The 23,463-nt window shown below is 37.9% G+C and overlaps 1 protein-coding gene across 1 annotated transcript in view; it reads left to right on the forward strand.

The window, feature by feature from the left end:
• The window catches only part of LOC122401202 (acetylcholine receptor subunit alpha-like 1), a 234,824-nt gene that overhangs the window by 182,220 nt on the left and 29,141 nt on the right, over positions 1-23,463 (forward strand). Inside the window, exon 5 of the mRNA XM_043403184.1 lies at positions 16,845-17,025. Coding sequence (XP_043259119.1) covers positions 16,845-17,025 — 181 coding nt within the window. The remainder of the gene's footprint in view (positions 1-16,844; positions 17,026-23,463) is intronic.

The raw sequence follows: 23,463 nt of genomic DNA on the forward strand, positions 1-23,463 counted from the left end.
TCTCTGTGAAAATCTCGTCGGGCGAGTTTTGATATGCCCTTCTGGATTTTCATAAGACAGGTTAAATCTTATTCAACGTAAGGTGTTCGCATTCCCATAAGTGGACAAAATCTAAGGCTGTCGATAATGTCGGTAAGCAGAATTTTTCATGCTGCGTGAGAACCACTAGCACTCGCCTGCCGCAACCGTCCGCGCGAACGCAGCTGTTTACCGGATTGTCATTCTACAGGCGGAACTTTAAATGTTAATAACTTTGCAACGAAGCCTCCATCAACAAATTAGTATTCTTGATTTTCGTCTTATTTTGGCCTCTACTATCGCTCATTAAAATTTTTGCTATAGGTAGCCGAACACCCTGTATATTTTAAAATAGTTCTTTTTGTTAAACAGTATTCTCACGCGTATTCACATACATTCATTAATAAATCCGTATCTGTAATTGTTAAAATTACTGCTCCAAAATCGCTTGTCACATAATCATTGCTGCAAACTCGTTCGTCAACAAAATGTTATGAAAAGTTTGACAATGGCTTTTATTTGACGGTGATTTTTGTTTTCGTCGAACGTTCGTTTCGTTTCAAACATTGTTACTAATCCCATTCAGATAAAATATACAAGATATCGTTTCTATAATTAAAACGAGAAAAGCGTGATAAAAACAGAAAGTTGTCTTCTTTTATATTCTTATACATATTGTGAGAGGAAGCTCATTAAAAATGCGAATTTATAACAAATATACAACGAATGTTGGCTGTGATACAGAAATGAAATAATAAACGGAAGGGATGGTATATTTTATATAGAAACTTGTAAAAATAACCTAAGGAAAGGGTCGAAATCGTAAAAATGGGACCTTCGTTCTAATTCTTTTAGACAACAATTTACTTTATCAATTAGAAAAGGCTTAATTCTTAATAAAGAAATTCTTAATAAAGAAGATCTGTATTACGAATACGGCGTGTTTAATGACGTTAGATGTTAATATTTCTGTACCCTTGTATAGTCGTATGGTTTCGTGCTAGAAACAATAAATAAAGCTTTCTCGGCATTGGAACAGCTTTAAAATTTTTATTGTTCGTGGGATTCTCGATACAATTTGGTGCTTCTATCAAACTGAACAGTGCAAACACGAACGATTGAGGAACCGATCGCTTTCGTTTCCCTCATATTGACTCTTAACACGCGAGTATATTTACCGTGTTTGATTAGATCCAGAGTTTCTCAATTAACCGTCAATATTATTATCGTTATTGTCTTGTTTCAGGGAAAATAGAGGTTCTCGTCTGTCTACTATCCTTATTTTTCTATGCAATCTTGTTCCTTTTCTCGTGCGAAACATCATTGGACGTAACGAGAAATAAAATTTGATTTTCGTGACACGAATTTCCTGTTCCGCGACGTTGGCAGTTTTCAATTATCACGACGAACATTACATTCGCGATAAAACGCATTCCCGAATGTTATTAGACAGTGGAAGTTTATGTGATACGATACAGAATTATTTTAACAAACATGGAGATTGTTTCTCCTAAATTCATTAAATAATAACGATTAAATTAGGAAAGAAAATGCAGGGGTCAAATGGAAACAAATATGTAATTGAATAAAACAACACTTCCGGATCCGTATAATACATACAAATAACGTATCGGTAATACATACTGCGTCGAATTTAAGAAAATTTTCCTGGCACAATACATGACAAAAATTAGGTCGAAGTGTCAAATTCAGACTTACCAGCGCTGTACTCGAGTAGCGGAATGCATTATCGGTTTTATGCTAATTACGATAGTAGCCACGATATCAATCGTTTCATCTTCTGGCTGCTCGTTTCTTAAGGAATCTCCTTTATAACGAATCAAGACTAAGTGGTTTATTTTTTCAACAAATTCTGAGAATAGTTTAAATAATATCCTATTCGATAAATGTATATTATTTGAATATTTAATATATTCTTTGTGTGTACAGGGTGTTCGGTCAACCCTGGGAGAAATTTTAATGGAAAATTTGCTGATTGAGGCTTTGTTAAAAAGTTATTATAAAATTAAATTAAAAAATTTCAAATCATTCATGGAAAAATTATTTTCGATTACGGGGGCCAATTACAATCATTTTTTGTGAATAGACATACCCCCGAAATCCTACGCAGTTTCGAGAAAAAAATTCAATACCGAAAATGTTATGTTTGACCATTCGTTGGACGTTCTACTGAAATTACATGCATATCTTTAAGACATCATAACTTCTGAATGGCTTGAAGGATTTTAATGTTTCAAAATGCAAACAACGCGTATTCCAATGAAGAATATGTAGAAATACTAAGAATATTGGAAGAGTTGTTCCTTAACGTCGTAAAGTTAGAAAAACCCCATAAAAGTGGTCCAATTTTCAAACAGCCATAACTCCTACAATAATGAATGTATTTCACTGAAACTTTTTTCTAAAGTAGAGCTCATGGGTACCTACAAACAAGTGTTAGACAATTTTTTTGTAAGGCGCCAAACAAAATTATTAAAAATCAAAAACGAAGTTTTAAGAAAAATCAACAGGGGGTAGCTGCTGAAATGTTTTGACGAAAGAAATTTTTTCAAATTGTTCTGGAAAAATTATTGTTGGTTGCAGGGGTCAATAACAAACATTTTTATTGAAAACACATACCCCCAAAATCTCACGTGCTTTCGAGAAAAAAATTTTTTACCGAAAATATACTGTGTGTCCGGAAATGTTTCTATAACTTTTTAACGAGGCCTCAATCAACAAATTAGTTATCCTTGACTTTGGTCTTATTTTGGCCTCTAGAATCTTCCATTAAAATTTTTCCCAGGGGTGACCGAACACCCTGTATATGCATACCTTACGTCCATAAATATTAGCAATTTATTTATTAACTCTTTAGAACCATCGGGACTCTCAGCTTCGTAGTGTTTATCGATTTTCGACAAAAGCATCGTCGATGGCCCATCGAGAACTTCTCTTTCCCTTCTGGTCCCCAGAAAAAGCCTTTTTGGGTGAAACTTTCGTTTCACAGAGGATTCTCTTCCTGATAAATACTTCCATCGAGCATCCGCTAATTTGTATGCATACGTACAAATCATTTACTTTATAGAGATTGTTCTTAATATATATTCGTGTCGATTCTCTCTCGAGTATCCTCGGTGTATCTAATGAATCATGGTTCTAATGAATGATTCCATTTTCCTGCCCAATAAGGAATGAAAGGGAATTGTATGTCGCGGATGAAAAGAGCCATTGACGATCCCGTTGTAATCCGTCCTTTCGACGAAAAATCGGATACATTCTATTAACGATAAATAGACGTTGAGGCTTTGAGGCGAACAAAGGCTTAGAACGGGACGAGTTATTACTAAATGCGAACATTTTCTCCGCCACAAAAGATATGGTTCTTTCTTCTTCGAGCACATTTTTCGGTACAAATATCCGAACTCCTCATCTTATTACAACAGTTTGACCTTGTTTAATCTAACTTGCACAATGTTTGTTCGTACAAATTGTAATTGCAATAAGAAATAATTGAATCTCAAATTTACGTTTACATTTACACTGTTTGTACAAAGAAAACTTAAGATATTTGATATCTTGCTATTTAGTACGTCAAGGGTTTATAACGCTGCAAGAGTTAAAACCGAATATGGCGACACAGTGTGCACTTTTACAGCGTTCGAAATTCTCTGCACTGAAATCGAATTTGTTTCGTCTCTCGCGGCTAGTCTCTCGATTGTATCTGCGTTAAGCACTCCGTTGGTTGAAGTGCACTTTGCCCTTTTGAAAGGGGCTAAAGAGGAACGGAGAATGTTACGACTCTCGTCGACGACGTCTTATCGCGTCGACTTTGATTTTTCCTTTATATTTTCACATAGGTTTTGTGTCGATTTTCTTCCAAGATAAATACATATCTCATATCTGATATCGAACTCGCCACGTTGTGATCAAATTTAACGCAACATAACAGATTATAAAATCGTCATAGCATTTTCACGTCAGTTATCCTTTCGTGTCTTTCTCCGTTTGGATCGTGTAAATCACGTTCTCCGTGAATCGACGACGTTTACGATTCATGGCGGGGTGCAATGAGCCCAGGCACACGACAACCCCCTAAATACGACCGGCTTATCGCGCATGGTAATACATTTACCGTCTGAAATGCAACGGAGCTGCAACCCCGTGGCGCGACGACGGTGAATTAAAAGGAAATTGAACTGTTCGCGAGGGTATCAAATTTGCGACTTAGCGCTCGTAAGTCACGCGCCGGAACGTCTGTAGCGGCTCGTTTCTGGCGGGAAAATTAACGACGCTTTCGCTTTAATTCAACTCCCGGCGAACCAAGCGTTCCCGGTAGTCCTCCATTTCCGATCGCGAATTAGCCGATCGCTTTATGTTTCTGTAAATTTCAACGTTGTTCTCGCTTCGAACGGACAAATGACACACAAAATGACCTGGAAGCTCTGTTTCCTTTCAGATCACCCTTGGGAGGGGGGGCTTCTTCCCTGTATTTTCCTTCGATCGACCTGCTTTGTATGCGCCTCCACGTTTCCAATGTCCCTTCTTACAGTTTCCCTGAATATTCGATCTTTGACTAATCACCCATATAATTCTTCTTCTTGTACAGTAAAGTCAAAAGAAAGTAAACTTGAAATATTATTTTATTAATATTTATAATAGTTAAAAAGAGTTGATCCTTTGCACTTCACTAGCGCCGCTATGGCGAAAAAGGTAACTAATACGTACCACGGCTCAATTCAAGTTTCATTTATGATAACACAAATTGACTTTGGGAAATGCAGGAATAAAATTTAAATTATAGATATTTATACATTGTTCTGAGAAGAATATTTTTTATTGTTAGAAGTCACATCACAAAATTGCAATTGGTATTGCTAGTCGTTCATATTAATAAAGACTGTCGGTGTGCAAAGGGTTAAAATAGATGTTACCTTCGTAAGTAAGTAGAAATATCGATCATTGGTCTGGCGCGACAGTCAAATCTCGTACAATTAATCGTACATTTTTTATTTACTTTTCCATGTGAAATACTGTCCCTTTCGATTCGTAAGTTTATTTTCGATACATTCCGTATATATCAACGAATATACTACCACAGAAATGTATTTTGACAAACAACTTTTTTCATATTTTCGTTTCCGATTGATTTTGATGTTTAGTGTTTAGTTAGAACCAATTGCAATCAAAAGTAACGTGCCAGTATCAATGTTTACTAATAGAGTTAGGTGAAATTTTATTCCGGACGATAGACAATTATTGAAACGAGCATATAGCAGTTTACACTTGACGTTTATACGATCGAACATTTAAATTCTTATTTGTTCGTTGTGCAGTATGTAATCTTCTGATTGAATCTTTTATTTTTATTCCATGAGCAATTGCTTGTTCATCTTTTATTTGTTATTCAAAATGTTGATTTAGAGAATTAAATGTTTGTCTATTTATAATACAGTTTCATTGTTAAATATAAATAACAAACAGCAAATATGTACTTGTTTGTTCATTTCTCAAATTTTTGTGATGCATTTAAATGCAAGGAGAAATAAGAGTGATGTTGAGTTCAGATTTTTTGAATCCTGCTGTATTTGCAATTACATTTTTCTTGAATAATTGATCCCATTGAACGTCTTACATTCCAGTAGTATAATTAACTCTTTAAATACTGGTTTAGATCCTCGTATACTGTAAAGATAATACCAATATCGCATAAAACATGGTACGAAGGCGATCCACCCACATAGACCGTAACCTTCAAACGCAAAATCAACCCTTTCGCGTTAAACGGCGTAATCCTGAGTCGTTCGACTGTCGTCGCAGTTGTCGCGCGCATCACCGGAGCGTTCTTCTTCGTTCCTGTCTTCGTCGTCCCTCTTTCAACCCCCTCCCACCCCTTTTAGTGTCGTCGAGTCGAGCACTCGGCGACATCCAGGCGCATTATAACGGCCTAGGTGCCGGCTGACCTAAAATATGCCAAGTACATGTGGCCCTGTTAGATCCCAACCCTCTCTCCGACCCTTCCAGCCTTGATTCCGCGTGCAACCACCCTCCGTCCGCCCCTCGTCATCACGTGAAAGTCGTCCCTGGTGTTGAGTAAACGCGTCGGTGTACGTTTTCCGCATAAACATGCGCGCCCCGACTGCACGAATTCCACGCCAGCTGATACAGCCTGATTGCTAATTGGCGTGTTTTGGTTTCCAAGTGTGGAACGACGTTATCGACGCAATAGGGAGGAGGGGCGAAGTTTCCTGGCGAGGCAGGAGACGCGTCAGAGGCTGCACAGAAGAAATGGGAGACGTACGTCGAGCTCGATTAAGTAAATGCAATTAATTCCGTCGAGCAACGTCGGGTAGACTCTTTGGTGTTGTTCACCCTTCGTGGAATATTTTTTCAAAAATTCAAGAAATCGGTATATGACATCAAATGACATTTGAAATATTTTTTCCCCCCAATTTTCTTCATTCTGTTTTCTGTTCTAAAGCAATCTTGGTATTGTTCACCCTTCGCGAATATTTTTTCAAAAATTCAGGAAATCGATATATGGCATCAAATGACATTTGAAATATTTTTCCCCCAATTTTATTTATTCTGTTTTCTGTTTTAAAGCAATCTTGCCCCTTAGTTTGAGAAACCTACTGACTTAAATCCTTTACGGAGAAACACATTTCCCAGGCTTGCAATTTCCTCCTCTCGTGTCACGAATATCTCCTGAGGATCCCGAACGAAGTAGACGCGAAGCCACGAGAAAATAAATTGCCATTGTCGCTGATCGTTGACCGTTTCCGTGAAATCCATGATAATTTTTCTCTCCCCTCGTGAGCCAGTCTCTGCCAAAGGACATCACTTTCGCCCACCTCGTTTGTCTTGTTTCGACGAGCTGCTCATTCCTCTATTTTTCAATGGCTCGCTTTCTGCGTAGAGTCGTTTATTCTCGACGTCGACGGAACCGTACGGTTCTTCAATGAAAACCTAATATTCGTGACATATTCTCGGTGATTGGTAACCTTTAAAAGTCGTTGTAAATTGATTTTGGTCCGATTAGCCACTTTGCGCTTTGTTACTACGGTCTCCTACCATTGTTTCATGTTTCTGAAGGTTTTATTTACAATTTTATAGGCTTTGTGGTATCAAAGTTTAGTACAAAATTTTGAATCGGGTGTTGATCGATTAATATTTATGTGCCAGGTGATTCATTGATCTTCGTTATTAATTAAAACTATTTCGAGGTAGTATGACACAATGCCTCACAATAAAAAGAACATACAAAATAATAAAAGGGTCAAGCAGGCCGCGTGTTTGGCATGCCTGGGTTAGACAATACGTTGTTGACATAGTCGCGTCAAGCACGTGTTCCACCAAATTGCTTGATCCTCTTCAGAAAAGAAACTACAATTTATAGATCTAGATAAATATTAACTAAAAAAGAATAAAATTAACTTTTTGTATTTTGTATTTTCTTCGATTCTGTTGTTATTTTGATTTTACATTGTGACTTGTATCTTTTTCGAAACAAATAGTGTTGTATTTAATCGTTGTTTCCGCCAGGACGTAGAAAGTTGAACAGAAACGTGTGTGTAGATATCTGATTACAGTTAAAAAAACAATAAGATTATGCATTAAGGGAGATCCTGCGTTTCCTAGGACTGATGTTAATATTTATGGTGATTTATGGGGTCCATCGTTCGCGGGGAACGCTTTTGCTGAGTTTCTATTACGGTTCTATCGGCTGGAAGAATTTGCGACTCAACGTTCCTCGTCCCTTTTCCACGAAGGGATATCGGTTTATCTGCTTGGGATTGATTAACGTGCCACCATGAATTAAGAAACGTGACTTCTGGTGGGATTGCTTCCGGAAAAGTAAGATTGATGAAACTTCGTAACGATTTAAAAATTTAATAACGTATAATAACTGATTGTTTGTGGATATTTTAAAACATACAACGAAGATCTTTCAAACTGTCGTTTATTGTAGACCAACTAATTTATTCGTTGTCTGCAATCTTTCTCGATTTCTTTCAGACATTCGCGTAATAATGAATATTGTATTTCTGTCTTAAATATATTACTTAATATATAATTGTTGACATATTACTTAGAGATGGGTAAAATATTTATATGAGAATAAAATACAAGCATCTTTGGTGACGAATAAATCAATGTTTCATATATTTATTCGCTCAATAAAAATAGATCAAATCATAGATGGTTTCATCCTTTGGATACGACAGGGAAATTTATATCGAAAATTAAATACCACATTAACAAGACTTATTCTTAATACAAACTAAGCAAGAGTAGTGCATAATCGTCTCATGGAAAGGACGGTAGAATTCAATTTGTGAAACATGTTAAACCCAATTCACGATCGATCATATTGATTGAATGCAAGCATGAACCAACCACGTCGAGGGATATTGAGGTGGACTGATCAAGTTTCTGGAAAGTATTAGACTGATCAATGAGATCTAGCAGCTCATGGACTAATCACTAATGAGAATTAATGACGATTCGATTCGTTATGTCAAACATTTTTCCTTTAAAAATATCTCAAATCATTTTTTGTTATAATATTATTGTCCCATTATACGATTGAGGGTTGCGGAATGTTCAATCATGATCGAGCTTCGCTTTATTACGAGCGAATCGCGACAGAATTTCTCTCGACGTAAAAATAATTTGTTCGATTCTCCCATCGGCGGACAATGAGTACGAAAAATCGTTGGAGAATAAAGGGAACCCTGAAACGATTGTCGATCGAAACTCTTTCAAACCGAATGATTTACTTGCTCCGTAAATTTCTCTGGACGATAATGCGGAAAGGAGTGTGTATCGATGGGACGTAACATTCGTTACAAAAGAATCCTGATCTCCGGCGATCCGGCTCGACGTATTTCACGTTCGTCCGATCGCGAATTTATCGTCAGGCGATTTTAATTGGATGAAACTGGCCCGCAGACGCGATCCCCGCAGGAGGGAGGTCAAAAACGGCTGCGGAATTTCCCGTTTTACCACGAAACTTATATCGATCCGTCGACCGTGCCCATCTCGTGGCACGTTCAGTAGCGTACGAAGCGAAAGCGCGAAACACGTCTGGAAATAATAATTTCGAAAAGGGGGAGAATTTTTTAAATCACTGGGGGAACTAAATTTTTCTTTACAGTAGGAATTCTCAAACCTTTCTACAAACTCCTAGATGAATGAAAATTATTAACGACTCCCTTAAAATACAGTCACACGTCCAGAAATAATAATTTCGATAACGGGGAGAATTTTTAAATCACTGGGGGAACTAAATTTTCCTTTACAGTAGGAATTCTCAAATCTTTCTACGAACACCTGGATGAATGAAAAATATTAACGACTCCCTTAAAATACAGTTACACGTTCAGAAATAATAAGTTCGAAAAGGGGGAGAATTTTTTAAATCACTGGGGGAACTAAATTTTCCTTTACAGTAGGAATTATCAAACCTTTCTACGAACACCTCGATGAATGAAAAATATTAACGACTCCCTTAAAATACAGTTACACGTTCAGAAATAATAATTTCGATAACGGGGAGAATTTTTTAAATCACTGGGGGAACTAAATTTTCCTTTACAGTAGGAATTCTCAAACCTTTCTACAAACTCCTAGATGAATGAAAATTATTAAAATACTTAATTACGGTTCCTATAGTACCTTAAAATACAGTTACATTCTTATTTTATAAATGTAACTTGAAAGTAACGTTTCATAGAATGTACTCATGTTTTAATCATTTCTATTCAATGCTCATACAATAATAAGTCAAAGAACAGTTCCACCCCTCAGAGTCGCGTTCAGTGGCAAACTAAATCTCGAGATTTAAGGAGCAGTAAATTTACCAACTTCGACACGCGTTTTTCCTTTATTACAAACCCAGGCCGTACAAAGGGTGCATCATCCCTGAAAAGGGAAATAGTGAAGCCACCCCAAAATCCGTGTCGACTGTTTTATTTTTAATCCTAAAGAGATCGTGGAATAATTCGTGGATTTGCTTACGCGGCGTTGGAAAACGGACGTTTTTGTTCAGGGAATTTCGCGAACACGCTCGGACGATTCGCAAGAGTTCTTTCGCTCTGTGGCGATGGAATCCGATGATGGGTCGAAGGGCACAGTGTTCCGTGGAAACGTAGTTTACCCATGGAATCCTGCGTTGGTTTTAACCCGTGGGTTATTTCGCTCAAAGCAAGACGGAAGTTCTGCTTGAAAGAGGTTATCCGGGCGAAAATGAATTATCAGTAGCGTCGAATATAAAATTAAAAGAAATTGGCATTTTTGTATTGCTTCCAACGCTGAGTCTGACGAAGAATTTGTTTTTTCTTTTAAAAAGAGAACTTTCGAGAAAAAATAATTTGTTTGATACCTCTCAAATAACTTGATCTGAAAGCTTCGTTTTTTGTTGGCACCATTTCAATGAACGGAAACCAACATTTCAGTGGTTTCTATTTCATTGGTAATATTATAAACATTCGTTAAACCAAATATTTTATTTGTTCATTCCAGTTGCAATATAAACCAATACTTTTCAGTGCTTCAATGACCCCTAATGCATTTATCGAGAATATTTGATGTACCATTTTTTAAAAATATTCAAAAATATAGTTTCAATGTGAAGTCTCTGGAAACTGTATCGAGTTTTTTCACCAAATTAAACGACCACGTGATAAACAAAAGAGTAATTGAACGTGCGCCACGATGCAGCGTATATACCGTGGAAACTCGGAAAAAAGAAAGTCCAATAATCATGAAACAGTCTCGTAACAAACCTCATAACCGTCAAACGCAAGAAACCTCACGCGCACGTCGGAAGAACCGACGCTCAGACTCCTTGGGGAAGTCGCGCCAAAAAAGTTTGGGATCTCTCGATTAATCATGTCTTTTTTTCTCGCTCAGACAGCGTCCGACTGGACGGTTCTTCCTACCAGACGCCGCGTAAATCTTCAAAGTTGACGGTGCCTTTTAAGCACGGTTGTCTACTCGACCGACGTCGAACGTCATGGAAAAAAGAGGTAGAATGTCCTCTCGTAGATCTCGTCCGGGGACATTCAATTATTCGCCTCTCCGTTTTCCATTTATTTTCTCGAATCGGGAGCCAGCGTTTACGCAGCCAATAAGGGGAAGTTGCGAACAGTGATCCGAGTTTTATATTCGTTTTATGTCTAGATACGGGGGAACGATATCTAGAGCAACCTTGAAAAGTAACAGGGGATCGCTAGTTGTCCATTATCGAAAAATAAATTCGTGTAAATTGCAAAGACGACAAATGTAAATGCACGAAAGCTAAACATTTTATTGGGTAGAGAATGTCGTTGCTTTTCGATGAATACAAAATTAAGAAATTAATTGGTTTATTATTTACTGTTCTAAATAAATATGTACGACGAACTACTTACTTATTTTTTACTTCAGATGATTTAATCTATTAAAAACTAGTAACGTATTATTGTTAATGTGTGGAAGCTCCGATATAAGTAGAAATACCAAGAATTGGTCAGACACGTACTATTCCTTCTCAAAATTGAGAAATGAAAAGCTTGAATAAATTGATTTATTATTTACTATTCTAAATAGAAATGTATAATGAACTATCTTTTACTTAAACTGGTTTAATATTGTAATCATGGTCAGTACGAGACATAGATGACCTTATACACTATAGCTCTCAACAATCTTCGTTGTATCCTCTTCAATATTTTTCATTGAAAAAACAGTTGTGTTGGTGTTTGTAAGTATGGATAATGGAATGGTAGTATCTATTCCATTTGCTTTTAATTTATTAAAAAATAGTAACATATCACTGATTAATGTGTACAAACTCCGATGTAAGTAGAAATGCCAAGACTAGTCAGACACATTGCTCTTACGAGACGAAAATTTGAGATTGATTATCTCGAAAACGAAGAGTCATATGAAAAACCTTTATACCACATTTTCGATATACTTTTGTGCAAGAACTTACCCCATGCATCATATATCTTCCTACATTCAACAATAGGCAATTATTAAATCTAGGAGGATCCCAAACTGAAGGAAAAGGAATAGAAGCTTAATTAAAACCATCAATTTTGCCTTCGCTTAATAAGGAGTTCGCAGGCAAATTCGGGACGAAACGCCATATTTTCTACCGTAATCGAACGAAAGAGACTTCTTAGATATAAACGGGACAAGAATGTCATAATCATGCGAGTTTAACGTGACACCAGGTAGCATTCCAGGGAAAAGGATTCGCCATTAGCATAAAATTAACGTCCCAGCACCGAAACCAGCCACTCGAAGTTTCCTCCTTGAGCAGGAAGATCGTACTTCACACCTGTTAAAACGTCGCGACCAGCCGCGTCATGGTTCGCGTCTTTCGAAGGCTCGGGTTAAAACTTGGTCGCGGGACCGTTCGTAATTATGCCACGTCCACTCGAAAGCGTCGACTTCAACGGGAGACGTTGTTCTCCTGAAAACAGAACTTGCGGACCGGGGACCCGCACCGGAGACACGGCGCATTTAAAACGTTAGCCTGTTTGCGTATTTCGAAATAATTATTGTCCCCCCTTGGCCATTGTTCTTGGTGCACGCGTGTCCACTAATTTTGCATTACCGTCCATGAGCACAGAAATGGTTGAAATTCTTATCTAGACAAAAATTACGACCAACATACAAAAAAGAAACAACTGTCTATTTATTCGTTCCATTAAAACACAAAATTGAAAATGATATAGTAACGAAATTCGTTGAGAATATAATGATACTTATAATATGATCTCATCGATGGTCGTTCGTAACTTTAAATAAAATAAAAGTTATCTAATTGAAATATTATCGTATATTATAATATATGGATTATGTTTTACGCGTGTCCACAAATTTTGCATCATCGTCCATGAGCACAGAAATGGTCGAAATTCTTATCTAGACAAAAATTTCGACCAACATACAAAAAAGAAACAACTGTCTATTTATTCGTCTCATTAAAACACAAAATGAAAAATGATATAGTAACGAACTTTATTGAAAACGTGTTGAAACTTATAATGTGATCTCAACGATGGTCGATCGAGACCTTAAATAAAATAAAAGTTATCTGAATGAAATTTGATCATAATATATGAATTATGTTTCACGTTGAATTAAGTGAAATCTATCTGAATAATTTATTTCGTCGAATGAATATTGAATATATCTCCAAGTAGAGTTCTAATTTATCCACGTTTCAAATAAAATCCTGTCCATCTCTGATCCGTTCCATTGTGCTTTGGCGGGACCAATTTCGCGGATGCTAGCGCGCTGCTAATTCTCGGTGTATCGAGCCGTGCTTATGCGAATTAGGATGCTTCCCTTCGCCATTCAAGCCCGTGATCGTCGTCCCTAGTCAATCCATTGATAGCCATCGCGATCCAATCGATCTGGATTACGAACTGCACCATTTTGCTTCACGCAATGTCACGTGGCTCGCATTAATATCACAGCAATAATCTATCAAGGAGCTTGCACGCGAACATTCACAATTCCTTTGATCCTATCATCGGGTCACGGACGACCCAAATGCCGTTTATTTAGTATTTCGAAAACGTTGGAAGCGTCTCGGTAAAAGAATCGCGCGTCGATCGCTCGCCGCGCTTCGACAGAAAAATTTCTTCCCATTCCTTGAAAAGTTCGAACACGTATCGCGATGAATTCTCCCATCCAGTGGCGCGTAATTTATTTCCGTCGCTGCGGCGGTAACAATACGTAATCGAATACGGACCGCGCGGATTTCGATGCAAATGCATCTTCCGCGTCTGTGGCCGTGGCTCGCGAGAAGAGAAAAAGGACGCGAGTGATTCACTCGATACGTACGTATACGTGTGCATTCCGGAAAGAAGATAACGTTATCGGCGTGTAACGAAACAATTCGTTTGCACCTCGTTCCGCGTGCATTTTTCGAGCCGCCGCGCACACTTTCGCGCGATAAGAGATCGGTTAAGCGGGACTTTATTCCGTGTTGCACGCCCACAACGCCGATTCCCAGCATCGTTCATTCATCTTCGCCTACGCACACCTGCCGTCCGACGGGCACCGTTCGAATTCTGCCTCGTATTAAGATTCAAACGCGGTTTTACCACTGATTCGCCATATTCTGTCCGCCCTCGCGGACCTCTTTCCCGTTGGATTTATCGAGCGCGCTTCGTTACGCCGGAAGCAATCGCGCTCGATATTGTCCGCTCGCGCCACGGGTTTCGTAATTACGATCTTTTGCGTACTTTCAAAAGGAACGCGACTAAATATAAATTATACATTTTAATCGGCGAACTTTATCAACACGAACAAAAATTGATTCCTGATGCAGACCTAACCGGAATTTTCTAAAATAGAGACGGAGACACGAAATAAATGATTGTTCCACACTACTACCACAATATTACGAGTTTCTAGCCAGAACTGGCCCAGAACTGACCAACAAATGAACAAAAAAAACAAAGATTGATTCCTGATGCAGACCTAACCGGAATTTTCTAAAATAGAGACGGGGACACGAAATAAATGATTGTTCCACACTACTACCACAGTATTACGAGTTTCTAGCCAGAACTGACCCAGAACTGACCAACAAATGAACAAAGAAACAAAGATTGATTCCTGATGCAGACCTAACTCGCGGAATTTATTTCTTCAATATTAATTTTTATTTAAAAAATGGTTGTATTGGTGTTTGTAAGTATTTTTATTTGAACGATATTATCTATTCCACATGGTTGTAATTTATTAAAAAATAGTAACGTATCGCCATTAATCAAGTTTCCATATAAGTAGAGAGACCAAGCATTGGTCAGAAACGTAGTATTGCTTCTCAAAATTGAGAAATTAATAGCTTGAATAAATTGATTTATTATTAACTGTTCTAAATAAAAATGCTCGATGAATTACTAATAGTTTAATATTGCAATCTTGGTCAGTACGAGACGTAGATGACCCATTTCATACACTATAGCTCTCGACAATCTTCGTTGTATCTTCTTTAATATTTTTCATTGAAAAAACAATTGTGTTGATGTTTGTAAGTACTGACAATGGAATGGCAGTATCTATTCTACTCGGTTTTAATCTATTAAGAAATACTAACATATCACTGATTAATGTGTGCAAGCTTCGATATAAGTAAAAGTATCAAGCATTGGTCAGACACATATGATTGCTTCTCAAAATTAAGAAATGAATAGCTTGAATGAATTATAATTATAATAAATTCTAATCATAGTCAATACCAGACATACGATTCATCTTATATACTAAAGTTCTCGACAATCTTCGTTGTACCCTATTCAATATTAATTTTGATTTAAAAAATGGTTGTGTTGGTGTTTTAATCTATTAAAAAATAGTAATGTATAATCACTGGTTAATATGTGCAAACTCCGATGTAAGTAGAAATGCCAAGCACTGATCAGACACGTTACTCTTAGGAGACGAATGTTTGAGATTGAGTTTCTCAACAACGAAGAATCATATGAAAATACTTTTTACCACATCTTCAAAATACAGATTGAAACTCGAAATGATTGTTCCACACTACCACAATATTCCGAGTTTCTAGCCAGAACTAACCCAGAAGTGACCAACAAATGGACGAAAAAAACAAAAATTAGACGTTCAACGGTCGAAGAAAGAGTTTTTAATACGTTGAATAACGACCGACTGTACGTCAGCCTCGAAACGAAACGCGAATTGGCAAGACACGACGATAATCGACATCACGACTGCTAATAAAGGAGAACAGTGGAACGAAAATAGCGCAACAAGTGCAGTTGCAGTAACGACAGCTGCAGCTGCAGTCACGCGTATCATATTAGAAATCCAGCCGCATTATCCCCGGCGAGTTTATTCCTCTGGAGCTCTGTTTCCCCTAGCATCGCTCGCAGTATCTAGAGCGTGCGCTTTCGTGCTTACCTCTATTGTTTATTTCGAGGATTTTCTTATCTCTTGTCCTCGGCGTCGCGTTGCACTTCGACGCGTCACCCAAGTTTCTTTCAGCCCCTTTCGAGGCTCCCAGCGACCCTATTCGACCAAACACTTTTCAACGTTTACACGATTCTTTTAGCGATTACTTCGATATCTTTGTAACCTCTGTCTGCGCTTTGGCCATTCGCTAAAAAATTTAATTTGAAAATGAAACACATGCGTATACGTATTTCACTGCTGGGATCGTAAAATTTTTTACCTCACTGTTTGGTATCTAGACTATTAATAAAATAAATAATAAAATTAAAAATTTTAAATTTAAAATATAAAATAATAAAATTTAAATTATAGGTATTCATATACATATGTTTCTGGAAAGAAGAATATTTTTTTATCTTTAGAAATCACATCACAAAATTTAATTTGGTATTGCTAATCGTTCATATTAATAAATACTCTCGGAGTGCAAAGGGTCCATTACGTTGGTTTAAATTGACCGACTGAAAATGCGTTCGTTTAACGACTCTTTCATTCGAGGAAGTAGAATCAACTCATAAACTGACAAATCTGGCGAACACGGTGGATGTTCCACCGTTATGATAAATTTTGAAATTAAAAACGTGTTCGTCGTAGCGACTGAATTTAATTGAACACACTAAAAAGCAACACACAATCAATATAATAAATAAATAAAAGTATAATCAGGAGATAGACACACTTACTTGTGAAGCATATGCGAATTTATGTCTCATGTGATTAATTAATATTAATCAGTAAAGCGCAGTATCGAGTTTCACGATGAAAATTACTTCCACCCAAGGCTGGGGAAAAACGGAGAAAACATAAATCAGGGTGGACATTAATTTTGTTTTCAGCGCCGACGGTAACTACGAGGTGACCATCATGACCAAGGCGATTTTGCACCATACGGGGAAGGTCGTGTGGAAACCGCCGGCGATCTATAAATCATTCTGCGAGATCGACGTGGAGTACTTTCCTTTTGACGAGCAGACTTGCTTCATGAAGTTTGGTTCGTGGACTTACGACGGGTACACGGTGAGTAATAAGATTCAACTAACAATCTAACGGCATTCCTATGGATATTAATCATCGTCAAGGAATTCACCTACGCTAGACATTTTAGGAAAGGATCGCGGAGCTCGTGGTTCGATGTAAGAACTTCGATTATCAGCTCAAACATTAGCAATGTAAATGAAACACACGTATGCGTGTTTTAGTGAATTCTCAGATATTTGAAACATTAGAAATTCATCAATTTTACCACGGCATTCTCGAGCAAACGTGCGTCTACAGTTATTGCTTTCGCCTTAAAAGGTGTTCCCTTTTAGATGAAATATTAGATTCAAAGGTCCTTGCTCCTAAAAAATTGAAGGATGACATCTCGCTACTCCCCCAGGATGCCCAGTTGCAATAACTCATGTTATATAAAATGGCCCCGAGAACTCTAGAAAATTAGAAATAAAATTATGTCACCATCTCTAATAGTTTCTGGAAAAGAAATTTCTAACAATTCACGTGAAAACTGAAATGTCAAACATATTTTACTTGAACCCTTTTCTCTTTTTAAGTGGCTATTCATTGTGAAACTAACTATTTATTTCCTTATTCTCTTATTTGTAAATTTTCTATTTCTTCCTTTATACGATCTAAATCTAAGAGAGTAGCCACTGAGCATGCATTTTAACCCCTTGCCGTATAATGACGAGTCTGACTCGTTACAAGTACTTGATGTCAATTTTTACAATTATAAGGGTACTCACTGGTCTCATCAAGTCTTATATATTAAAATCAACACATTTTTACGTTCACGAGGTATTCGTGAAACAAATCTATTCTTTCTCATGGTCATTCCTTGTACGAACAATTTTAAACGAAATTAAATAGAATACGTTTGACGAATTATTTGAAATTAAAGCGTATGTCAAGGGGTTACGAGTCTGACTCGTGATGAATATTTTGGCCCAAGCATGAATGTCACGAGCCAGACTCGCGAACAGAAGGTCGGTCCAAACGTAAACATCACGAGCCAGGTTCGAGGACAGCAAATGACGATTGTGTTTTAGTTTCTATCAGTACGCCACAAGAGTCGGTCACGATTCTTATAATCTCTGTTACAAAGCAGTTTAGCATCAGTCTGGTCTGTTTACTGCGCGTTGACTCCTTTTCCAATGGAAAGTCATTGTTAATTCATTTTTTAATCAACGTCTACCTGTTCTGGCCATCTATTCTTTTTATCGAACGCTTCCCGTACAGCACCTTCAATCGTCCATAAATTTCAGAGTTACAAAGCTGAGTGAATATTACAAACTTACGAAAGTTGCCTCAAGAAAGTCTAGGAAATTATATTTGCTAAAATCGATCGTTCCTCTATCCCAAGTTGGTCATTCATCTTCGACGCTTTCGCACCTCCTTTCAACGTCCGATAGGGGACCCCCTTTTAACGCGTTGACTTATCAACGATCGCGTAAGTCGACCATGAAAGATACACACCGATCCAGATAAACGAAAATCACCGAAACATCGACACGGTATTTTCATCGTTCAACCTCGAAACACAAGTTTTTACCTTTTTTTTTTTTTAATCTATCGTGTCCTGTAAACTCGTGTTCGCGGTACGCGTGTATATTTTTTACAACAACGTAAGCTTTTAGTTTTCGTTGACCATGTGATAGGTCGACCCGTTTCCTATAAAATCGAACAACCAGTCGAACGTTTCGCCATCCGGCGAATGCAGTTTTCGTTTTGTATTCTGACGTTTCACGCGCAAATTTTTACGCATCGAGCACCGTGTAAAACTGGGATCCATACATCCGACAGCTGACGTGAAACTTTACGTTGAATAAAAATGCTGCTCGTTTCCCTCCCTTCCGACCGCGTGCCTTCGATATCTGGAGATCAGCGTGGCTTACGCGCATCGAAGAAACCCAGAATAACATTTCGTTACAGTTTCGAGGGAATGGAAACAGTTCGACAAAACGTTGCACGGTTTTTATGCAATTTTTTATCGTGACTGACAAACGATCGATGATTTTAGATGACTCGTACAACGGCCACCGTAAAAAGCCGTGTATGTAACAAAATAACAGGAAAAGTATCTTCACGAATTTTATAACTATGAAGAAGTACTGCAAGAAAATCATAGTAATTAATATTTCAGAAATATTGTATTTTCTTATATAATTGGAAATATTAAAAACTTAGTTAAAATAATTGAAATATTCACTTGAAAATTTAACAGGTTTGGAAGAGGATTCGTCTGTTTGCGTTTTGATGCAAACCATGTTGGAAATTTAGCATCTGCAAAGTCGAATAAAAATTTGTTTAAAAGCTTTGTTTCGGATGGAACGAGAGCAGTAAATATAGCAATAAAAATATTCCATCGTTGGATAACGTTTTGTTACAGATTTGACGAGACTTGCAAACAAACTTTATTCATATTGTCAATGTTAAAAACAACAGTACAACCGTACATGAAAATCTAAAATTATTAACATTTATACCTTCGTTACAAAAAAATTCACACTGCTTCCAGATATCTCTTTAAGAGATTTTATTTTCGAAATTTATTATTACTATGAAAAATATAATTCCTTCGTTATTCAGCAATAACGAAGTCACGAAAACAGAAGTTTTTGTGGGAGAAACTTCCTGTTTCTCGAGCAACGATGAATTTGCGAAAACACCCGTCGCGGAGTAAATTCGCGACACGAATCGGCGCAGTTCTACGTTTGAATACTAATTGGACGCCCCCGCGACCTGTGTTCGAGGTATATCGGTGGAAGATTTTGTGTTCTTCGACTGCTTGCGGTAGAGATTAGCCGCGTTCTAATCTCGATTCGGAGTTTCGAAAAACTTTCGGTGACTAACGAGGGTGTAAACTTTGTCGCGTGACGTACTTACGCGATTTTGGTTCGAGTTTAAATTAGGAAATTCTACCCTTACGTTGTTGTAAGACTTGCTTCGGCCGTTTAATGACTTTTCTTAAAGCACTGGGATGCATTATGTTTCAAATGTGAATTTAACTTAGTAATATCGGACTTAAAAACTCAAGAGTTATTGTTTTTCATTTTTAAAGACTTTAAACTCACGATTGATACTTGTTATTTAATCCTCTATTGATCATGGTCAATCACAATCTTGTTCTTGGTTCGATCACAATTTCGGAAGATTTTAAATTTCTCAAGTGACCGATAACGTCACAGATCACGTGACATTTCGGAAGTAGTGCAGACATTCCACAGGGAATCGATCGAATTACCCATCCGGTCTTATTTCGATCCAGGTCCAGTTACGGACCAATAAAGTATTCCTTGAGAGACTGATCGTGCTATTTTGGTCACGCTTTTACTTTACTTTTTCCCCAGAAGTACAAGAAATCTGCATCAGTTAAACGTTCTATAAAAGACAACTTTGAAAATCTCTCTCGATTCACCAAGCTCGATTAAATCTGCAACCTATGAATTCCAGTCTCTTTATATTTACAGTAAAAGTCAACAAAATAATTTTATATTAAAAGAGAAACAGGCGAGGTCTGTTTAGTTCAGAGAACTAAATATTGTTCTTTGAAATTTACTTTTTTAGAAAATTATTAGCCACATAAATTTCAAACAAGACACGAAAGGTGAATTTACATCGTTGTGAAATTTAATCGAAACAGCGGTGATCGATCGAACGATATTTCCTGATATTCTGTTCGGCAATAAACTCATTGCGTGGAATATAGTATGTAAATAAGCCAGTGGCAGGCTTCATAGAATCCTTGACTAAAATATCAGGAGAAAATGGTGCTTCAATTTTCCCAGTCGCATCCAAACTATTTCTTGCGTTAAAAATTACGGTCGACAGATTCGTTCGAAGAAATTTGAAGTGTTTACACGATTTCTCAACAGTCGCTTCGCTGCACTCGTAAAGTCAGAGCACTTTAGTAATAGATATCGTCGATTACTTGCAACATTTCCAAGCTGTGCTCCGCGTAATGTAAAATAAATAAAATTGTTAGGAACTTGGCGAGGTTTACGATACGGATGCTTGTGAATACCGCTATTTTTGAGGATAGCTAATTTCAATTGTTAATAGTTACAGCTAAACGAAGAGTCAGGGCCCTAAAGAATCATTACAAAATTGAAGCAATTAGCAACTCGTACCAGAGCCCTGCTCCGTCGTTCTCAATAGCGATTGACGTGTCATAAACCTTCCAACTAGTCACGCGGTCGATTAACGACCTTGGAACCTGGGCACGGTCCCCGGTCAGTGTTGGGAAATATCCATTCTCGGGCCAGTTTGTACCCCGACTGGTGGGCGGCAACCTGGACTAGGCGGATTTCGGAAATCCAACTCCCGACCAGGGACGTTGGCTGATTGGTCAGTTTCGTTACGCCTCATCGGCAATTTTAGTATATAAGAAGAGCATCGGAAGACTTTGGCAGATTAGCAACAAAATTATAGTTGGAAACGTCACTGTATCTCTTGTTAAAATTAATAAACACAAAATACGAAACCATTAGTTTCTTTCATGGAAGGTAGTCCTTCGAGTTCTATCTAGTCGCACAATACGTGCAAACTTACAATTTCCGAACGAGCAACACTCGATCACGGAACGATCAAAAATAGTGAACGCTTCAACGGTACAATTTCGAGATAGGGCATCAGATTATACAGAAAGAAGAGATTCATCAGTTTAATAAATGTGCCAGGGTCAGGGGTCGCGGAATACTCGCCTAATCTACGAAAACCTGGAGAATGTTGCTATAAATTTCCGTGGCGCGTCTAAACTATTTATAATGTTAAAAGTGACGGTCGACAGGTTCGTTCGAAGAAATTTGAAGTGTTTACACGATTTCTCCACAGTCGCTTCGCTGCATTCGTAAAGTCAGAGCGCTTTAGTAATACATATCAACATCTCCAAGCTGTGCTCCGCGTAATGTAAAATAAATAAAATAGTAAACGCTTCAACGGTTTAATTTCGAGACAGGGCATCAGATTATACAGAAAGAAGAGATTTATCAGTGCCTGGAACATTTTTTTAATAAATGTCTCAGGGTTAGGGGTCACGGAATCCTCGCCTAATCTACGAAAACCTGGAGAGTGTTGCTTTAAATTTCCGTGGTGCGTATAAACTATTTATTACGTTAGAAGTTACGCCGACGATTCTATTCCCCGGGTGTTTTTCTTTCGTTCCCCGCCGTCCACGGCCTGGCTGGATCTCCGGGGTATCCGGATTCTAAAGCATTCGAACGCTGTACGCTACTGCTCTATGGAATAATTCATGTTGCTGCAGCCCAGCCACAAATCTTCGATGAATTACTTAACCGATCGTCGTTCTTTTGCTAAATTGCACGCGACGGGAATATTTTTCATCGACGGTTAGTATACCTCGCGATGCGTTATATATTCACGCGCGTCTCGATATGGTTTCGCCGTGGTTGTCGCAATCCGCTTTATCGGGTACTCAGCGTGATTATGTTTCCAGTCGCCGTGTTCTTCGTTCGACGAGACCTCCGGTCATAGTCAAATCAGTCACGAGACATTCGAAAAATTTGGTATCTCGTGTGGATGATTTTTTAATAGAAAAACAATCATTCTATCGCGTCGTATATTCCATTTTGCATCTATTAGTGTTATCTCTGTTCTAAAATCGATTCTCGTACACGAACTTTAAATACAGTGACAGGATATAATTTGTTGAAAATAGTAATTAATTGGAAAACATTCCAGTATCTTTCTGTGCTTCGCAAATTTTGTCCGAATATTTTAGAAAAGTGTTCGAAAATGTGTAACATTCAAGAAGAAATTCGATCCTTAATTCGTAATTGGCTAGTTTCCAACTGATTGGTGGCATTATTCGTCCGTTGTCAAACGTCATCGGTCTCATTTCAGATCTCAGAAGCCGTTTACAAGGCTAGAAAAGCTATTCGATACCCCGATCTCGCGTTTCGCTAGGAGCTTTGGAACAATGGGTCATTAGAGACGTTCTTAGAAACCCGTTCCCGCCTTGGTAGAATGGAAACCATTCGATACGAAGAAAGTTCGGCTCAGAGTTCGCGCCAGAAACACCTTTCGATTCTCCTTTGTTTCTTCCGAACGATCGAGTGTTTGTTTCTTGTTGACGATGCTCGTTGCCTCGAAATTCTCGCCAAGACTCGTGTCCTTCGTTGTGATCGACATCGAGACGCGAGCTTGTCGTTCGGTTTCAATCGAGGAGCATCCTCGAGAGTTGGCAAATTCTCCGGAAAGATATGCACGAACGTCGAGCAGCGAGCAAAATGAACCTTTTCTTTTCGTTGCAAAGCGACTGTACACGCTTATTCGCGAGACTATTCAATTTACAACAAAATATCAGAGGTTTTATGCCTCGGAAGAATGTGTCGCGTAAATATGATTTGAAAGTTTTACTGGAAACTGGTTTCGCCAGAATAAATCGAGCAAGAATCGGCAAGAAAACATATAGAAAAGCGAGAGAATAAAATAGAGGGG

This window comes from Colletes gigas, unplaced genomic scaffold, assembly GCF_013123115.1.
Source record: "Colletes gigas isolate AHSC1104 unplaced genomic scaffold, ASM1312311v1 Colletes_gigas_Sc00022, whole genome shotgun sequence".
NCBI classification, from domain to species: domain Eukaryota; kingdom Metazoa; phylum Arthropoda; class Insecta; order Hymenoptera; family Colletidae; genus Colletes; species Colletes gigas.